Consider the following 17,121-nt stretch of genomic DNA (forward strand, 5'->3'; position numbering starts at 1 on the left):
ACACATGGCAGCAATGGGTCCATGAAGCCGGCCACATATGTTTTTTGTTACTGAGTTCTGACGTAGATTAGCGACAGTTTCAATCTTATTCATATGCCTTGTTGGTCGCTCACTTTACCTGCCTTCAGGTCTCAGTAGTACTGAGTGAGGTGGTAAATATAAAGCCTTGGGGCTCATGTTTGGAAAGAGTGGGCTCGAATGTCCACGTAACCATTCTGATTTAAGATCACAACAGATGGATGCCAAATGGTTCCTTAAGTAAACTACAAGTAACTCTGTAAGGTTTCTTTTCCATCTGAGCAAGTGCTGCATCTTTTATTCAGCTTACTGTGAGTAAGACTATTCATCATTAACCTGCCAGTCTTATTTTCTTCCAAATTTCACGTTGTTTCCACTTTCATTTTGGATCCTTTGGCGTGTGATTGCTTGTTTTAATAATAAATTCTGCTTGTAAACCTTGTATAGTTGCTTCACATTTATTGTACAGCAAATACAACATTAATAAAATAATGACAGTATTATGAAAAAGATACATTGCTATTCACCATATAGTGGAGATGGTGAGTTGCAGATATGTACAGCAAAAAGTCTATTGAGCAAGTAAGCTTTCGGGCAAAAAGGCGTTTGTGTGTGTGTGTGTGTGTGTGTGTGTGTGTGTGTGTGTGTGTGTGTGTGTGTGTTTTGGGGGGAGGGGGGGGGGTCTAATTCAGATGAAGGCCTCTTTAGCTGATAGATTGCTTGTTTGACAATCTTTTTGTTTTGCATATCTGTGATTCAACATTTCCACTATATGGTGAGTAGCAATCTATCGTTTATATTGTCATTATTCCATCCTGGATTTTCCAGTGTTAATAAAATAGTGTTCCAAATAACTGAAATCTGTTTGTTTATGACTTTATTTTAGTTGTATCACATACTGTGTCCCTAGCTTCTGCTTTATGCTAAGTGAGTGCATAGACTTATACATGACATGGCTGTAAAATATTAAAGCTTTAATATTCAGTCGTTAAAATGCTCTGAAATATTTACATTCATCATTGAAGAATTTGTTAATGTTGCATGACAGATATTGTAAATTTTGCATGTCCAGCAAAATAGTATATGACATGCGAAAGGCTGTGACTATGTATTTATTAATTAGTTTTGCTGTGAAATTGTGAAGTCAGCCTGTTATTAGTCTCCTACCGCCCCACCCCCACCACCTCCCTTCCCCAATCTTTTGGAAATATTTATGGGACAATGTATTTAACAGAATAAATTCCCTTATTAGTACTTGTAGCATTTCTTTTTCTGTAAACGGAAGATGGAACAGGGAATAAAGGAGAGGTAAGGGAAGGAACTGTTGACGTCAGCTGCATGAGGATTTTAAGCAGAACCAGCAACAGTGAGTGAAATTGTGTGCTGGACCGGGGTTCGAACCCAGAGTCGCCTGCTTAGTAGGCAGTTGCGTTAACTACTGTGCCGTCCAGACACAGTGTTTATCGCAGTTGTGCGGAATATCTCAGCACACCTCCTGGCCAAGCCACGTTTCCATCTGGCACTGCCTATCCGCAGTCCCTGTCCATGTCCTCCATGCTGGCTACTTTGACATTCCCACAGGAGGAAAAACATATTTGTACACCTGCACTAAAGATAGTGGATTCACTGCCCGTCAAGGCACATAAATTATATGATGCATGATGTCTGTTCTTTTGGACATGTCTAAAAGAACAGACACCATGTATTCACATATTATTTCATTTTCATTTCTAAGCATTAGGGAACATACTTCTTTTACATGTAATGTATGCAATAAACATTTTTTGTGCCCTATTACAAAATAAAATTAATGAATTTGATAATTTCTCTTGGAGAAAAATAGGTTAAGAGTGAGTGATAATTAAGATTTGTAAATATTGATTTAATTTTTAGGCAAGCACAAGAACTAACAGAACGGACTAGTGCAGAGCAGGCAGCTGCAATAAAGGAGCCTCTGTCAGCTGTCAATGTCCGATGGGATGAATTACTGAGGGGTGTTGTGGAGCGCCAGCGCCAGTTGGAGAATGCTCTGTTGCGGCTGGGTCAATTCCAGCATGCACTGGCAGAGCTTCTGGTTTGGATTGATAAGACTGATAATACACTTACTGAATTGAAACCTCATGCTGGGGACCCTCAAGCACTAGAGGTTGAGCTTGCTAAGCTAAAGGTCAGTATAATGTTATCATCAATAGCTAATTTATAAATTATATTGTAACACAAAGAGTACATAAGTGTGACATAAAAAATTGAATTTTCTGCTCGCCACCCAGCTGTACAGCATTATAGTTGTTTACAGTCTAGAATCTCATTGTCGTTGGGGAATGTCAATGATACATTCTGTTTTTCATTAATAAGGTCTTAGTTGCTGACAGTGACACAGGGATTAACCCTTTCACTGCTGCAGACATACTGCTGTTTGCGTCCCTTGCTGAGGCAGCTTTCATTATGGCTGTACTGCTCGTCAAATGCTGGTATCTGTGCTTAGAGATGGCATTCCAGTTGATGTGAAATACTTATCACATGACTGTTTGAAAACTGTTAGGTCAAAATTTTTATCTTTGCATGTCTTACAGTCTGATATCTTCACTCGATAAAGAACTGAGGTTCTTTTTATTATGTAATACTTAGTGCGTTGCATCAAATTAAGTAAAACTTTGCACAAAATTTTAAAGTGTTCACAGCGGTAAAATCCCATTGCGTAAACTTTGTGTGTGGTTGATTTTACAAGGTGTATAGGTGGAAGAGAGAGAGAGAGAGAGAGAGAGAGAGAGAGAGAGAGAGAGAGAGAGAGAGAGAGAGAGAAAAAGAAATTCGCGATCTCCTGGTTAAAAACCACTTTTTCTCACATGAAAATACACTTTTTCCAAGGTGAAAATACACTTCTTCCAAGGTGAAAATACACTTTTTCCATGATGAGCAACAATGTTTCCATGATGAGCAACAATGTACTTTCCTTCAGAGCCGTAAAACTATAAACCCTTTGAATGGTAAAGGTTTTATACAATAGCATTGAACTTCCCAGCACTTTATAAAACGAAACTCGGAAAGGGGGGGTGGGGTGGAAGGGGGGCGCATTTTGGAAAGATTTTTGATATGTGGCAACATGTATGCTGCATATTTTCCTATTACGATATGCTGCATATTTTCATATTATGAAAATATAAATTCGAATTCCACCATACACAGCATGTTAGTTTCTGATGTATTGAAAGAGAGATTGCAATGCGCTTTTGTAAGCCAATCATAGCTCATTTCACTGATTTCACCAGTGACAGCAGATATTCAGAGCATAGGACATGTGATGTCGTCAGCTAATAACAGCATCACTTTTAAGTAGCGTGAATACAGAAACAGGAAAGGTTAATGGTTTAAATGAATGTACATAGTATAGCACAAGAAAAGCTAAGCTGTGATTTAAGAAATTCATTACACATTCTGAAATGTAACATAATTCATCTTGCATAAAAGGAAATTTTGCTTGAAAATAACGCTTTTCAAAGAATCATTTGCAATATTTTCCTGCGATCTCTTAGACATGGGTTCGTTTCAGTAGGTGCCAGAGTGTGCCAGAAAACAGGCGTTACTGTGCATGGGCAGCTAAGATGTCTTAAGAAGCCCGTATGTTTGTGCACATATAGCATTAAGAGATATTACATGACATCATAAAAGAAATACGACATCAGAGGATACTCGAAGAGCATAGGAATTTCGTAAACCATACTAAAATGCATAATTCAGCTTAAAGGACATGTTCATATGTCCAGATTCACAATGAAGTCTGCACCAACCAGATATTAAGCTTTTCAGTGTGCTTTTGAGGATGTAAATTTTCTTGGAGTACCAGTACTGTACTGCATTGTCTCATGTTTGGTGGGTTTTTTTTTTTTGTGGCATAATACCATACATGCCAGAAGATGAAAATGTGCACTTGAAATTGAGTAAACCGTTGAAACTAGCCAATAATTTGGAATGAAATACTTCGGTTTCTTATAAATTGCCTGCATCTGCGGAAAAGATTAATAAAAGCCACATTTATTTAGCAGATCGCCAAAAATAACTTCATTATTGTGCAAGGCAATTAATGCTTGACTACCAAAAACATGGAAAGAAAATTAGACAACTGAAACCAATAACATATTTTAGATTTCTGTAATTATGTGAATGTATTTTAATTCACTTGATAGTTCCCAATCACAGAAATCCATTTTGTTTTCATTTGATGTTTGAACTGTAAACAAAAAGGAAACAGTAAACTCGCTAAACATAAACACGGGTCACTATCACCCTCCCCACCACAACCCAGACATTCTCTGTGCATGCGCGAATCTGGCAGCTTGGATGTGCCAAAAACATTTTTCTGGGTTGTGTGACTGCCTCTTGCTACTGCTGCAGCCACAAGCAGGAGAAAATACTGCTCATACACAGCTCAAGTGCGCATGCGCATGAGTCCCCTGGCGAACAAACTTAATGTAAACAATTGTGATGCCACGCTCATCGGATGTTATTAAATATTCCATAGTCTTTGTCCTAAAGCATCTGACATGTTTTGCTTTTGGCAGGCACTTGTGTGTGCACTGTGTTTTGTTGTTGTAAATGGCACATTTTATTTGCAACTTAAGTTTTATTCTCTCATTTATGTTTTATTGCTGCAGTAGCAGGATACAGTAAAATTCTTTGTTAGACTATCAGTTCTTAAGTCAAATACAAAAATTTAACTAAAGACTAAAACAATGAAAAATTTCCAGAATTCTAAAAAATTCCCGTTTTTTCCCGGTTTTCTCCTGGATAAGCATATTCCTGGGTTTTTCCCAAATTTCTTGTTTTGTCCTGGAGTGTATCCACCCTGTTTTAACACATGCATTACAGTACATGAAATGTAGATAAGATATCTTAAAATGATTCAAGATATTGAAATGAGGCTATTTGCAAATGGTATCAGGGAATGAGGCACATATCAAACAATCGGAAATTCAGAATGGAATTTAATAACATTGTGAAAAGGAAAGTTGCTACTCGCACTTCGTGTGACCTCGGTTGGCTGAGACCGCAGTTGTGTGTGTGTGTGTGTTTTATTTTATTTTATTTCTTTTTTTTATTTTGACAGTCTTTTTGTTGTGCCTATCTGCGACTCAGCATCTCTGCTGTGTGGTGAGGGGCAACTTTCCTTTTTCACAATAGTGAGGCATATTTGTTGTACAATAAAGACTTGAAACTTGTTTATTCACTGAAATATGAAAGCAACTCATTTGCAGCAATGAGAGAGTGGCAGCTCACGATGCATTCAGATATCCATAGCACTGTAGGAAAACCCAAGCGGCGCACTTACACATGTCCACTATACCGGGGAATAGCATAGCAGGACATGTATACATGCCTACAGCAGCAAAAGGATTAAGACTCTTAGTTACTTAGTAGTTTGTGCATCTACACATAATTGTACAATGATACTAGAAATGACAGCTTGACGCAGCAATAAAATGTAATTAAAAGATAAGCAAACATACAGCTGCATAATTACTTACAGATATAGTTGATTTCAAAATTAAGTTTGCAATATTTATTCTATCACAACACACACACAGACCGTTTTGTTTGCTGTCAGGACCATGTTGATACCCAGCCTCTGGATAACATTCATTAGTATGTTCTTGAATCAACAATTCCCCTGGATATACTTATCTGAGTCAATGTAGTTCTGAGCAGGGGTATAGGTCCACAGCATCCTTTAGCAGTCTGAGTAAATACTGAGGTTTGAATTAACAAATCAAAACCGTATGGAATGTTTGTTTATTATGAGCATAAAAAAATGCAAATCAATGCACTCAGATATGGTTGCCCTCAGTATAAGGACAGATTTTCTTTATATTTACCGATCTTAACCTTTTTGATTATTTAGGTAATTGTATGCTGTACAGTGCATATTCTTTAAGAGAGATGCTTTATCTGCCTTTTAAACGTGTATGTATTAGTTATCTCATTTATTTACTTGGACAATTTATCATATAGTTTGATTCCCTGACAGAAAATACTGTTCTGACATTTTAATTTGTCCAGTTGTGTAAGCTAAGATAATAGTGTGATGATTACTAATGTTTCTTGTGGACTATGTTGATATTAGAATTAGTTAAACAAATCCACTCTTAAACATAAGACAGTAGTAGCATAATAATAATGACTGAATCAACCAGCTTAGCCGCGCGGGGTTAGCCGAGCGGTCTAAGGCGCTGCACTCATGGACTGTGTGGCTGATTCCGGCGGAGGTGAGAGTCCTCCCTCGGGCGTGTGTGTGTGTGTGTGTGTGTGTGTGTGTGTGTGTGTGTGTGGTGTGTGTGTGTGTGTGTGTGTGTCCTTAGGATAATTTAGGTTAGGTAGTGTGTAAGCTTAGGAACTGATGACCTTAGCAGTTAAGTCCCATAAGATTTCACACACACACAACCAGCTTGCCAGCTTGTCCTGATTGTGAGCCAGAAAGAAAAATAGTGAAAAAAAGTGCTATGTTTCATCTTTGATTTAAACAAGAATTCACCTGTCCAGTATTGTCATCTCAGGACTTTGTCTGTAAGACCAGTTCATACAGATGCTGTACTCTATTTTTTTGCTTAATAAATTGATGTTGCCTTATATTTACTTTGTTTACTTTTTTTTCTGTGAATGGAATTTTGATATTAATACTGTGTGGCAAGTCTGTACAAATTGTCACACATTAATATTGCAATAAGTATTTTCTGATAGCTCATCCATGTTGGATGGCTACTGTGTCTGAGCAAGTTTAAGTTGCTCTTTCACTTATGATAATGAGCAATAATTTTCTGGTCCTTTACTGGTGCTGCACATCATTTCACTGCTTGAGACCTACTTTCAGAGCACAATATTAGAGACAGATTTCAAGTAGTCACTGAGAATTGAATGAATCCACAAATAGTTCTCCTTGGATGTGAGTGAAGTGATATATAAATTGTTTGTGGCATTGGTGCTAAAGATGGTTTGAGTGAGAAAAGATAGTTTGAAATGTGAATGTAGAAAGCATCTTAGCAATTTAAATTGTAAATCCAGCTGGAGAAAGTGTTGACATAAAGTTAAAAGAAAAGGCTACCTGAAAGTTATTTAGCTTAATACCCTCTTTGTATTTTTCTACTCTTCACATTCTGTTCAGCTGGCCTCTGGCGAAATACGAGGGCAGTTCAATAAGTAATGCAACACTTTTTTTTTCTGAAACAGGGGTTGTTTTATTCAGCATTGAAATACACCAGGTTATTCCCCAATCTTTTAGCTACACAACACTATTTTTCAACGTAATCTCCATTCAATGCTACGGCCTTACGCCACCTTGAAATGAGGGCCTGTATGCCTGCACGGTACCATTCCACTGGTCGATGTCGGAGCCAACGTCGTACTGCATCAATAACTTCTTTATCATCCGCGTAGTGCCTCCCACGGATTGCGTCCTTCATTGGGCCAAACATATGGAAATCAGACGGTGCGAGATCGGGGCTGTAGGGTGCATGAGGAAGAACAGTCCACTGAAGTTTTGTGAGCTCCTCTCGGGTGCGAAGACTTGTGTGAGGTCTTGTGTTGTCATGAAGAAGGAGAAGTTCGTTCAGATTTTTGTGCCTACGAACACGCTGAAGTCGTTTCTTCAATTTCTGAAGAGTAGCACAATACACTCCAGAGTTGATCGTTTGACCATGGGGAAGGACATCGAACAGAATAACCCCTTCAGCGTCCCAGAAGACTGTAACCATGACTTTACCGGCTGAGGGTATGGCTTTAAACTTTTTCTTGGTAGGGGAGTGGGTGTGGCGCCACTCCATTGATTGCCGTTTTGTTTCAGGTTCGAAGTGATGAACCCATGTTTCATCGCCTGTAACAATCTTTGACAAGAAATTGTCACCCTCAGCCACATGATGAGCAAGCAATTCCGCACAGATGGTTCTCCTTTGCTCTTTATGGTGTTCGGTTAGACAACGAGGGACCCAGCGGGAACAAACCTTTGAATATCCCAACTGGTGAACAATTGTGACAGCACTACCAACAGAGATGTCAAGTTGAGCACTGAGTTGTTTGATGGTGATCCGTCGATCATCTCGAACGAGTGTGTTCGCACGCTCCGCCATTGCAGGAGTCACAGCTGTGCACGGCCGGCCCACACGCGGGAGATCAGACAGTCTTGCTTGACCTTGCGGCGATGATGACACACGCTTTGCCCAACGACTCACCGTGCTATTGTCCACTGCCAGATCACCGTAGACATTCTGCAAGCGCCTATGAATATCTGAGATGCCCTGGTTTTCCGCCAAAAGAAACTCGATCACTCCCCCTTGTTTGCAACGCACATCCGTTACAGACGCCATTTTAACAGCTCCGTACAGCGCTGCCACCTGTCGGAAGTCAATGAAACTATAAGAGACGAAGCGGGAATGTTTGAAAATATTTCACAAGAAATTTCCGGTTTTTTCAACCAAAATTGGCCGAGAAAAAAAATGTGTTGCATTACTTATTGAACTGCCCTCGTATTATTCCTACTCTCCCCCTATCAACCTGATAATCTTTTGTAGTTTTAACATGAATGTAGTGTTCTCATCCTCCAGAGAGATGCATTGTATGGATTTTTTTATTATAACTGGGCAAAAGATTTGTGGTAGTATCATGGGTTTGTAGTACAATAATTTGAAATGTTTCCAGTGGGATTAGAAAATATCCGAAGTGTACAATATGTGATTTTCAATGTTATATGTCACCTTTATTACAAAAATAAAAATGTGGCAACAATGTACCTTCGCAGCCAACCAATTTGTACAAAATACATACACGTGCATGGTTGGAACAAATTCACAGTTAGGAATTGTAATTTGTTGAAATAAGTCATGGTATTGTATATTATTTATACAGGATCATGGTATATGCTTTGAAAGGGGCTGTGGGTCTGAGCAGGTTTTAGCAGATATATGTAAGAATGATAGTGATAACAGATCAATTTTTGGAAATGGAGATGGGAGTGATGCTGATGTAAATGTGACAGGACGATATACAGCTCAGAGATGAGGTGGATGTTAATGAATGTGAAGTTGATGATAATGGTATTCAGAAAACTAGTGTGCCAACTCCTCTATTTAGAAGAGAACAGATATGTGACATAGTACCACCTGACATGTGCAAGCAACATGTGCAAGCAGACTTTGAGGAGGATACTACCCAAAACTGCACATATTCCACACCATCTTAGACCACAAATACAGACAAGGGCAGATTGTCTCATGCCGTCTATCACCAATCGTGTGCAGAGTGTTAATAGTAATGCATACCAATAATCGTACAGAAGACAGTAAAATTCTATACCCATATCTTGAATGCTGGATTGAACTTGACTCTGCAGAACTACAGGCATTTTTTGGTCTACTAATAACTGGTTTACACAAGGCATGTGGGAAACCTTTAAGTGAATTTCGATGAGTACAGCTTACCCATTTCTCAATCCACGGTGAGCTTTTCAGGATTTCGTGATATTCTGATGCCCTTCAGGTTCAGTGATAAACTTGAAAGGTAACGGATAATGATAAACTTGCTGGACCTGTACGGGCTGTGTTTGAAATGTTAATTGATGCACGTATTTCATCTTAAGTCTCTGGGTGTCACATTACAGTTGATGAGTACCTCTGAACTTTCAGGGGACAGTTTACATTCAAGATGTACCTTCTTTCTAAACCTGAACGGTGCAGGATAAAAGTGTGTGTTGCTGTAGTGTGTGAGATGAATTATCTCATAAATGCACAACAGTATACAGGGAAATCTGCTGAATTAAGTGACATAAATCATGAGAAACAAGTGGTACATGATTTAGTTGATCACCTGAGGGGGAGTGGTAGAGTCATTTCCACTGACAGTTTTTTTACAAGCTTGCAACTTAATTATAGCATGCAACAATGGAATTATAATTTCTACCATGTGCATGGGTCCCACAATAATTCATTACTATTTTTGCGAAAATATTTTACTCTTTATTGCCATAGTGTTGCTAGAGTCACTTTGGGACAAAAAAAAGACCCCATGCATGTAATATGTTTTTCCAGAACTCATACCATGCGACAACTAGTTCAGGAACCAGACTTGCATTTCAGGGTGCCAGGGCTCAAATCACTGCCCCAAAATCTCTTCAGGTGAATGCCAGGATAGGTCCTTTTAAACAGCCATGGCAAATTTCCTTCCCCTTCTTACATTGATCAAAGCTTGTGCTCTTAATGGCTATTTAATCTTTGGTGTTCCTTTGACCCCTTTTTTTTACTCTCTCCAGTTCAGTTCCACTCCAGTGGAAGCATTAACATCAGTATGCACAACAAAAACTTCAACTTGCACCCAGCCCTACCTAACATATTTTCCAAAATTGTAGAAAGTAGGTTTAGTGATCTGTTCACTCATTCGTGTTTTTTTTCACCATGAGAAACAAAAAAGTTATGTTGTTTGTGGTTCATCTTTCTAGGTATTGGTGAATGATATCCAGGCACACCAGACGAGTGTTGACACCTTGAATGATGCAGGCCGACAACTGATTGAGCAAGGGCAAGGTTCAGCTGAAGCAGGTGCTACTCAGGAGAGGTTGTCACAGCTAAATCGCAAGTGGCGTGATCTGCTGGACCGAGCAGCCGAGAGACAACGTGAGTTAGAGGAGGCACTAAGAGAGGCTCAGCAGTTCAGTGCAGAACTGCAAGATCTGCTCTCGTGGCTAGGTGATGTTGATGCAGCCATTGCTGCATCTAAACCTGTCGGTGGTCTACCTGAAACTGCGTCAGAACAGCTTGAAAGGTTTATGGTAAGTATAAACTATACATAATTTTTATGTAGTGTTTCACATGGCTGCAAAAGACAGTTAAGCTGTAAATGAGATTAAAATGTCAGACATTTTTGATCAGTTTGGTTACTGTAAATATTTTTTACAGTGCAGAATGTGTCTGCATTATGTCAGTCGTTAAAACAAACTGTGGTGTTGCTAGCCATATTAATGGCGAAAAAAAACTTGCATGTTAGCAGTCATTCATGTTTTTCCAAGTCATTGTGAATGCGAGTCCATAGTTGCATGTGAGTTTTATTTAGCACCGTGGGTATTTGTATGTATGAATAACCTTTCTCAACTTGTTCACACATTCAAAATTATGACTGGATGATACTGTTAGTTGTTGGTTACTGTGCTGCAGAGAAAAGATAATTGATGTGTGCTTCATGCTGTGTTTATGTAGAATATACAGTTTACACTCTTCTCTGTGTGCAATTTTACAATAATCTGCGGAACTCTATAGAAATTCCAAATTATTTCCGGGAATTCAGCCAGGTAACACTTTCAGCGACTGCTGATATTTCGGCGGGAGAACACCCCGCCATTTTCAAGGCAAACTGCAACGGACAGGCGGCGTGCATGCAAATTTAATACCTCGGTTCTCGGACAGAAGCAGGAAAGATAACACACACACACACACACACACACACACACACACACACACACACACACACACACTGAACACTAGTGCCACCAAAGATGACCAAAGTCAGAGCTATCGATAGTGAGACTATGAATTCGCAGGTGAGGCAGCATTGACTCTGTTCCTCTGTTTTTTGACACAAGGGAGAGAGCCGGATTCCAAACAGAGTTTAAACAGAAACCTCCATCCCTGTTAATGAGGTTGCTCGCTAATTTAATCTCAACTGCCTCCCTAATGACACTGTCCCAATAGCTGGACGTGCATGCCGATATCTCGGTGTTATTATATAACATGGGGTGACCAGTATCCAAGCAATGTTCGGCAATAGCAGATCTATTTGGCTGCTGTAATCGTGTGTGCTGTTTATGCTCAGTACATCTGTCCTCCACAGTTATTAGGAATATTAGGAAAGTATTTCTTATAGAGTACTTTCGTCATGTTCTACCAAGTACCAACAGAAAATCCAGTTAAACATACAAACTTTTATTTTTCATTTGCTAGTAATACTGTTGGTTTTAGTATCACGAAGTGTGCATTATTAAAACACCTACTTTGAGACAACAGAATAATTTAGTGATGTTTTTTGAGAAGACATTTTTAGACATTGACTTCAGTTCCTATTGGAACTTGTTTAATGTGCAAATACTGTATGTAAGATATTTGGAAGTCTTGATAAGCTATGCCTGACACACATGCAGGATTTATTTATTGATCAAAGTTTTGAACTGTGGGAATTCTGCTTTAAAAATAAAATCCGTGTTCCAATAAATGTGTGGTTAGCTGAAGTATGCATCATACTGTTGTCATTTATTTTTGATGCGTACAGGTCATCTTAAGTTTAAATGGGTGGATCATCATTTGCAAGAGATATTTTGAAATCCATTATTCTCTCTGCTAAACCAGCAAATTCATCTTCATTTGAACTAGATTTCATATTAGTGTAAAAATTGTACACGTTTGAGCTTCTTGCTTCATGATGACAAAATGTCTTTCAAACTTGGCAGCTGTAGCACTATCACCGCGGTTAGTAAGAGATGTTTCTTGGCATTGTTAATAAAAATAAGCCAGTGATATTGATCTTTGGATTTTCCTTTGTGTTGGTGACAGAGATGTACCAAAATCTTCTGCTCCATTGGAAAAATAGGGTAAAATAATGGCAGCTCAATTTGATTGAGACAGGCATTTTTCATCATAGTTTTGTGTTGTAATTAGATTGTACTTAGTGCTAAAAGCATTAATACGTTACCAAACACATAGAAATGTAATGGCCAATACATGCAGAAAAGACTTGATTGTAGAAATGAGGTAGATTTTCAATTGTTAATAGTGTGGAGTCATGTAAAATAGTGCAGCAGCTAAACTCTTGAAACTGAATGTTATTGTATGTTATGCTGGTTTCCATGTTGTTGATATGTAAGAAGAAATCTATCTCTCTCTCTCTCTCTCTCTCTCTCTCTCTCTCTCTCTCTCTCTCTGTGTGTGTGTGTGTGTGTGTGTGTGTGTGTGTGTGTGTGTGTGTGTGTGTGTGTCAGGTTGTACCACAAATATGTTTCTTTACAGACTAGATTAATTTGTTATTCAATCTACCAATCTAATCGTCAGCCCTTTTCTTGTGCACCACATTTCAAAAGTTTCTGTTCTCTTCTTGTCTGAATTGAATCTCATCGATTTTTCACTTCAGCATAAGGCTCCACTCCAAATATCTTCAATAAAAGACTTCCCAATACTTACATCTTTATTGGAGGTTTCTCTGCTATGCGTGGTAAAATCTTAACAGCTTCATAAAAATCTTAATTTGAAATAAAGTCAGCCTCTCATTGCTTTCTGTGTTCAATATGATACAGGTTGCTTGTAATTTGATTATAACATATGATGTGTGCAATTTGTAGTTAAAATTGAGTGCAGAAATATTAATGCCAGATATAGAATGTGTAAACAAATGGGTATTAGGTAGAGTTATCGTTGATGATTGAGGTGCATGTATAAGAATTCTAAATTTAGTTGACTAGAAAGGTCCAGAGAAAATAGACAGATCAGCAAGAACGGACAGTTATATTTCCTGGTGTATATGCAAAGCTCTTGGAAACAGTTAACCAGTATATCTGTTATTGTTAAAAAATAAAGTAAGTAAAACCATCACGTAACTGACTTCACAATGGTATCTTGAGATTTAACAGGCAAATATTCATTTTCCATAACTAATTCAATATTGTTTGAATTGGCCCACAGGAAGTATTTAATGAACTGGAACAGAATAGACCAAAGGTTGAGACTGTACTACAACAAGGCAATGAGTACTTGAAGAAATCTGGTGCAAACACAGGACATCTTCAACACAATCTGAAGACACTAAAGACACGCTGGGACAGTGTTACTGCTCGTGCCAATGATAAGAAGATAAAATTAGAAATTGCATTGAAGGAGGCAACTGAATTCCATGATGCATTACAGGTATGTTGTTTTACATAAGATTGATTGCAACAATGATAGGCTGATTTTTGTCAGTTTTTCGTTGTGTGTTGTGAAATCCTTTCTGATGATGATCGCTTCTATCTCCATTACAGTCATTTGTGGACTGGCTGACAAATGCAGAAAAGACACTGGGTAGCTTAAAACCTGTGTCACGTGTTATGGAAACAATATTGGGGCAGATAGAAGAGCACAAAGCATTCCAGAAAGAAGTGGGAGTTCGCCGCGAAACTATGTTGAATCTGGACAAGAAAGGAACTCACCTGAAGTATTTCAGTCAGAAACAGGATGTGATCCTCATAAAAAATCTGCTAATTTCAGTTCAGCATCGATGGGAACGAGTTGTTTCAAAATCAGCTGAGCGCACAAGAGCTCTGGACCTTGGATATAAAGAGGCCCGTGAATTCCATGATGGCTGGTAAGAATCTCCATCCAGTAAGAAACTGAAGTAGTCCCTCCTTATTAAGTCTTTCTGTGCCTTCTCCATTGGTTGTTGGTGTTTGATGGTGTTGGAACTTCCTGTCCAGAGTTTGATTACTTTTTGTTTTTTTACCTCATATTTCGTCACTTTGACCATTAGATGCTCTTCCCCCCTCACAGCCCCCCCCCCCCCCCTCTCTCTCTCTCTCTCTCTCTCTCTCTCTCTCTCTCTCTCTCTCTCTCTCTCTCTGTGTGTGTGTGTGTGTGTGTGTGTGTGTGTGTGTGTGTGTGTGTTTTACAATGTAAAAGTCGATCAAGACACTATTTGAAACTCTCAATCCTCCTTTCCAGTTGATACTTTCATTTTTCCTAACTATGTGTACAGCGGTGAGTAGGGTTTGTGTTTTAGTAACACATGCATTTATAAAAATTTATTTGGTTTTGTATAATGATTTTTACATCAAGAACAGCGAAAATGTCTTTTTCAACAATAATAAGACATAATTTTTCTACAGTTTTTAAAATTAGGTTACAGTGATGAATAATGTGGTTTTAGGTCTGCACTGATGACATGGCTGGAAGATACAGAAAGAAATTTAGATGAGCTTGCAGAGGATGTTGCTGCTGGCAATGATCCTGAAAAAATTAAGACCCGTCTTGCCAAACATAGAGAATTCCAGAGAGCATTGGCAGGAAAACAGGTACATTTTAAAAGCTAATAACAAATGCTCCAAATGGTTTATTATTCTAATAATAACTTTCCAATATTTATAATCCACCCAGGACTTTTCATTATCAAATTCCTCTTAATTAACTGTATGATGTTACTATATATAATGTTCTCAGTCTTCTTGCTGTGTCAATTTAGAGTAAAAATATGAGCTTCCAGTGAATACCACAATTGTTTTTGTCAACAGCAAGTGACTGTCATGGCTGCTACTGTAGTAATCTTTCGTAACCAATAAATTGCCTGTGGCAGTTGTTCTATGTCATTTTGAGATGATATTGCCAAACACTGTGCTGTGTATGTAATTGAAGGACACCATACTCTGTTCATTGTAAGAATAAAACTGATGTAAACATTATGCCATGTGTTCTCCCATGTTGATCGAATCTTGCTGGATTTCGTTTCACGTGGAGCGGAAGCCAAGCCAAGCTGTGTCCAGCACAGTCAAGTAAAATTATAAAGATACATTTTATGCTGTGTTACATGCACATAGACTGAGCGATAATGTAGGACAACAGCTGTACCAATGTATTAAACTTTGACAGCACTGGCCAGCCAGCTGATCCAACTAACCTGCAATGATATGAATAGTTGCAGTCCATACATAAAAAGAGATGAGCAGAGAAACAATATTGCTTCAAATGTCATTTAATTTTTAAAGTGAATGAAATAATATTTGGTAAAACTCCAGCACCTAGGCTCAGTTCTTAGGCGACCAGAAGGAGAGCATAAAATGCTCTTGTTCTCACCTAACATAGTATTCTAATTACAAACAAGAGTGATCAAAATTCCTAACTTAAACAAAGGGTAATTTTTCTGTGTGGCTATGTATGATGCTGAAGCATATAACAGGGATTTCACCTTACTGTTGAATACTGAAGCCTCTGGAGGTGTTAATTACAGTCAGTTGTCTGATAATCTCTCAGCTCCTTTCTTATCTGAATCTGAGATATACATTTCAGTTCTAGAACTGTCATGTGCTATGTTGATAATGAGTCAATCAGTAACAGAGTCCACAAAAACTTTCAGGTGCTGCATTTTCTCCTCTTCTTGTATGATGTGCCATTCTATATCCCGCCAGCATTCAGAAGTGACATGAAAAAGCTGAATGTGTTAGTTCCAGTACGATTGGTAGCTTCACAGTCTTGTTATTTCTTGCGACAAGTCCCTTAACTTGGCTCCAGATCAGTTTTGTTCAGTTCTTATTGCAAGACTACATCTATGATATAAAACAATGGACGTAGTCCAAATAAAGAGAATTTGGTTTTTCATTTTTGCCCTAAAAAATTAAACTGTTATGTTTTCGTAATTTAAGCAATCTTTATTAACAGTCTTTCATAAAATATCGATAATTAAGAATTTATATTTGAAATGAAAGCAGGAAATTTGCATGCAATATGTAATTAGAAACAAGATGTCTTGCATTATTCATAAAAAATGATGATGATTTTTACAATTATGAGATGTAGGTATTTCAGACGGGATTTGGGGGGGGGGGGGGGGGGGAGGGATGAGGGGATGACTAAGGGGTGACTTGAACCAATGACCCATGAAGTGCACAGGTTATCAGTCTCATACATACCAATTCTGCTGCACATTCATTGCTTATTTGTATCCAGTACAGTTACTCAGAAATGGCAAAGCTGATTTTTTTTCTGTAAATTTCTGAAAAACATTAAGAAAATCTATTTCTCAGGCACTTTCTAATCGTGTTCCATACGTGTGTTTCTCTACAAAGCAGAAAGCAGCCTCAGCCACTTTCATGCTGCTTATTAACAGTGCGACAGTCGGAGCACAACAGTACAGAGACTGTGACTGTACACTGTTTTTGAAGTAAAAACTACATAGCTAAAGCATGATTAAGAAAAACATTGACGGCTGTTAATACATTAGAATATCTTAGTTTCTTTTAATGTAACTTAGTAGTTGGATATCTAATACGTAAGTAGGACGTACTTCCAAGAGCATAACACCATCAGTGTATGAGTGTTACGGCTTTGACCAAGCATCGTGTTTGTG

At 38.3% G+C, this 17,121-nt stretch overlaps 1 protein-coding gene across 14 annotated transcripts in view; it reads left to right on the forward strand.

The window, feature by feature from the left end:
* LOC126416114 (microtubule-actin cross-linking factor 1) overlaps nucleotides 1-17,121 on the forward strand; it is a 1,003,027-nt gene that overhangs the window by 895,933 nt on the left and 89,973 nt on the right. For all 14 annotated transcript variants that reach the window (XM_050083628.1, XM_050083630.1, XM_050083635.1 and 11 more), the window contains 5 exons: nucleotides 1,912-2,185; nucleotides 10,493-10,822; nucleotides 13,716-13,937; nucleotides 14,051-14,373; nucleotides 14,932-15,076. In XM_050083628.1, the coding sequence (XP_049939585.1) occupies nucleotides 1,912-2,185; nucleotides 10,493-10,822; nucleotides 13,716-13,937; nucleotides 14,051-14,373; nucleotides 14,932-15,076 (1,294 nt within the window). The remainder of the gene's footprint in view (nucleotides 1-1,911; nucleotides 2,186-10,492; nucleotides 10,823-13,715; nucleotides 13,938-14,050; nucleotides 14,374-14,931; nucleotides 15,077-17,121) is intronic.

The sequence above is a fragment of the Schistocerca serialis genome, chromosome 8, assembly GCF_023864345.2.
Source record: "Schistocerca serialis cubense isolate TAMUIC-IGC-003099 chromosome 8, iqSchSeri2.2, whole genome shotgun sequence".
Taxonomy (NCBI): domain Eukaryota; kingdom Metazoa; phylum Arthropoda; class Insecta; order Orthoptera; family Acrididae; genus Schistocerca; species Schistocerca serialis.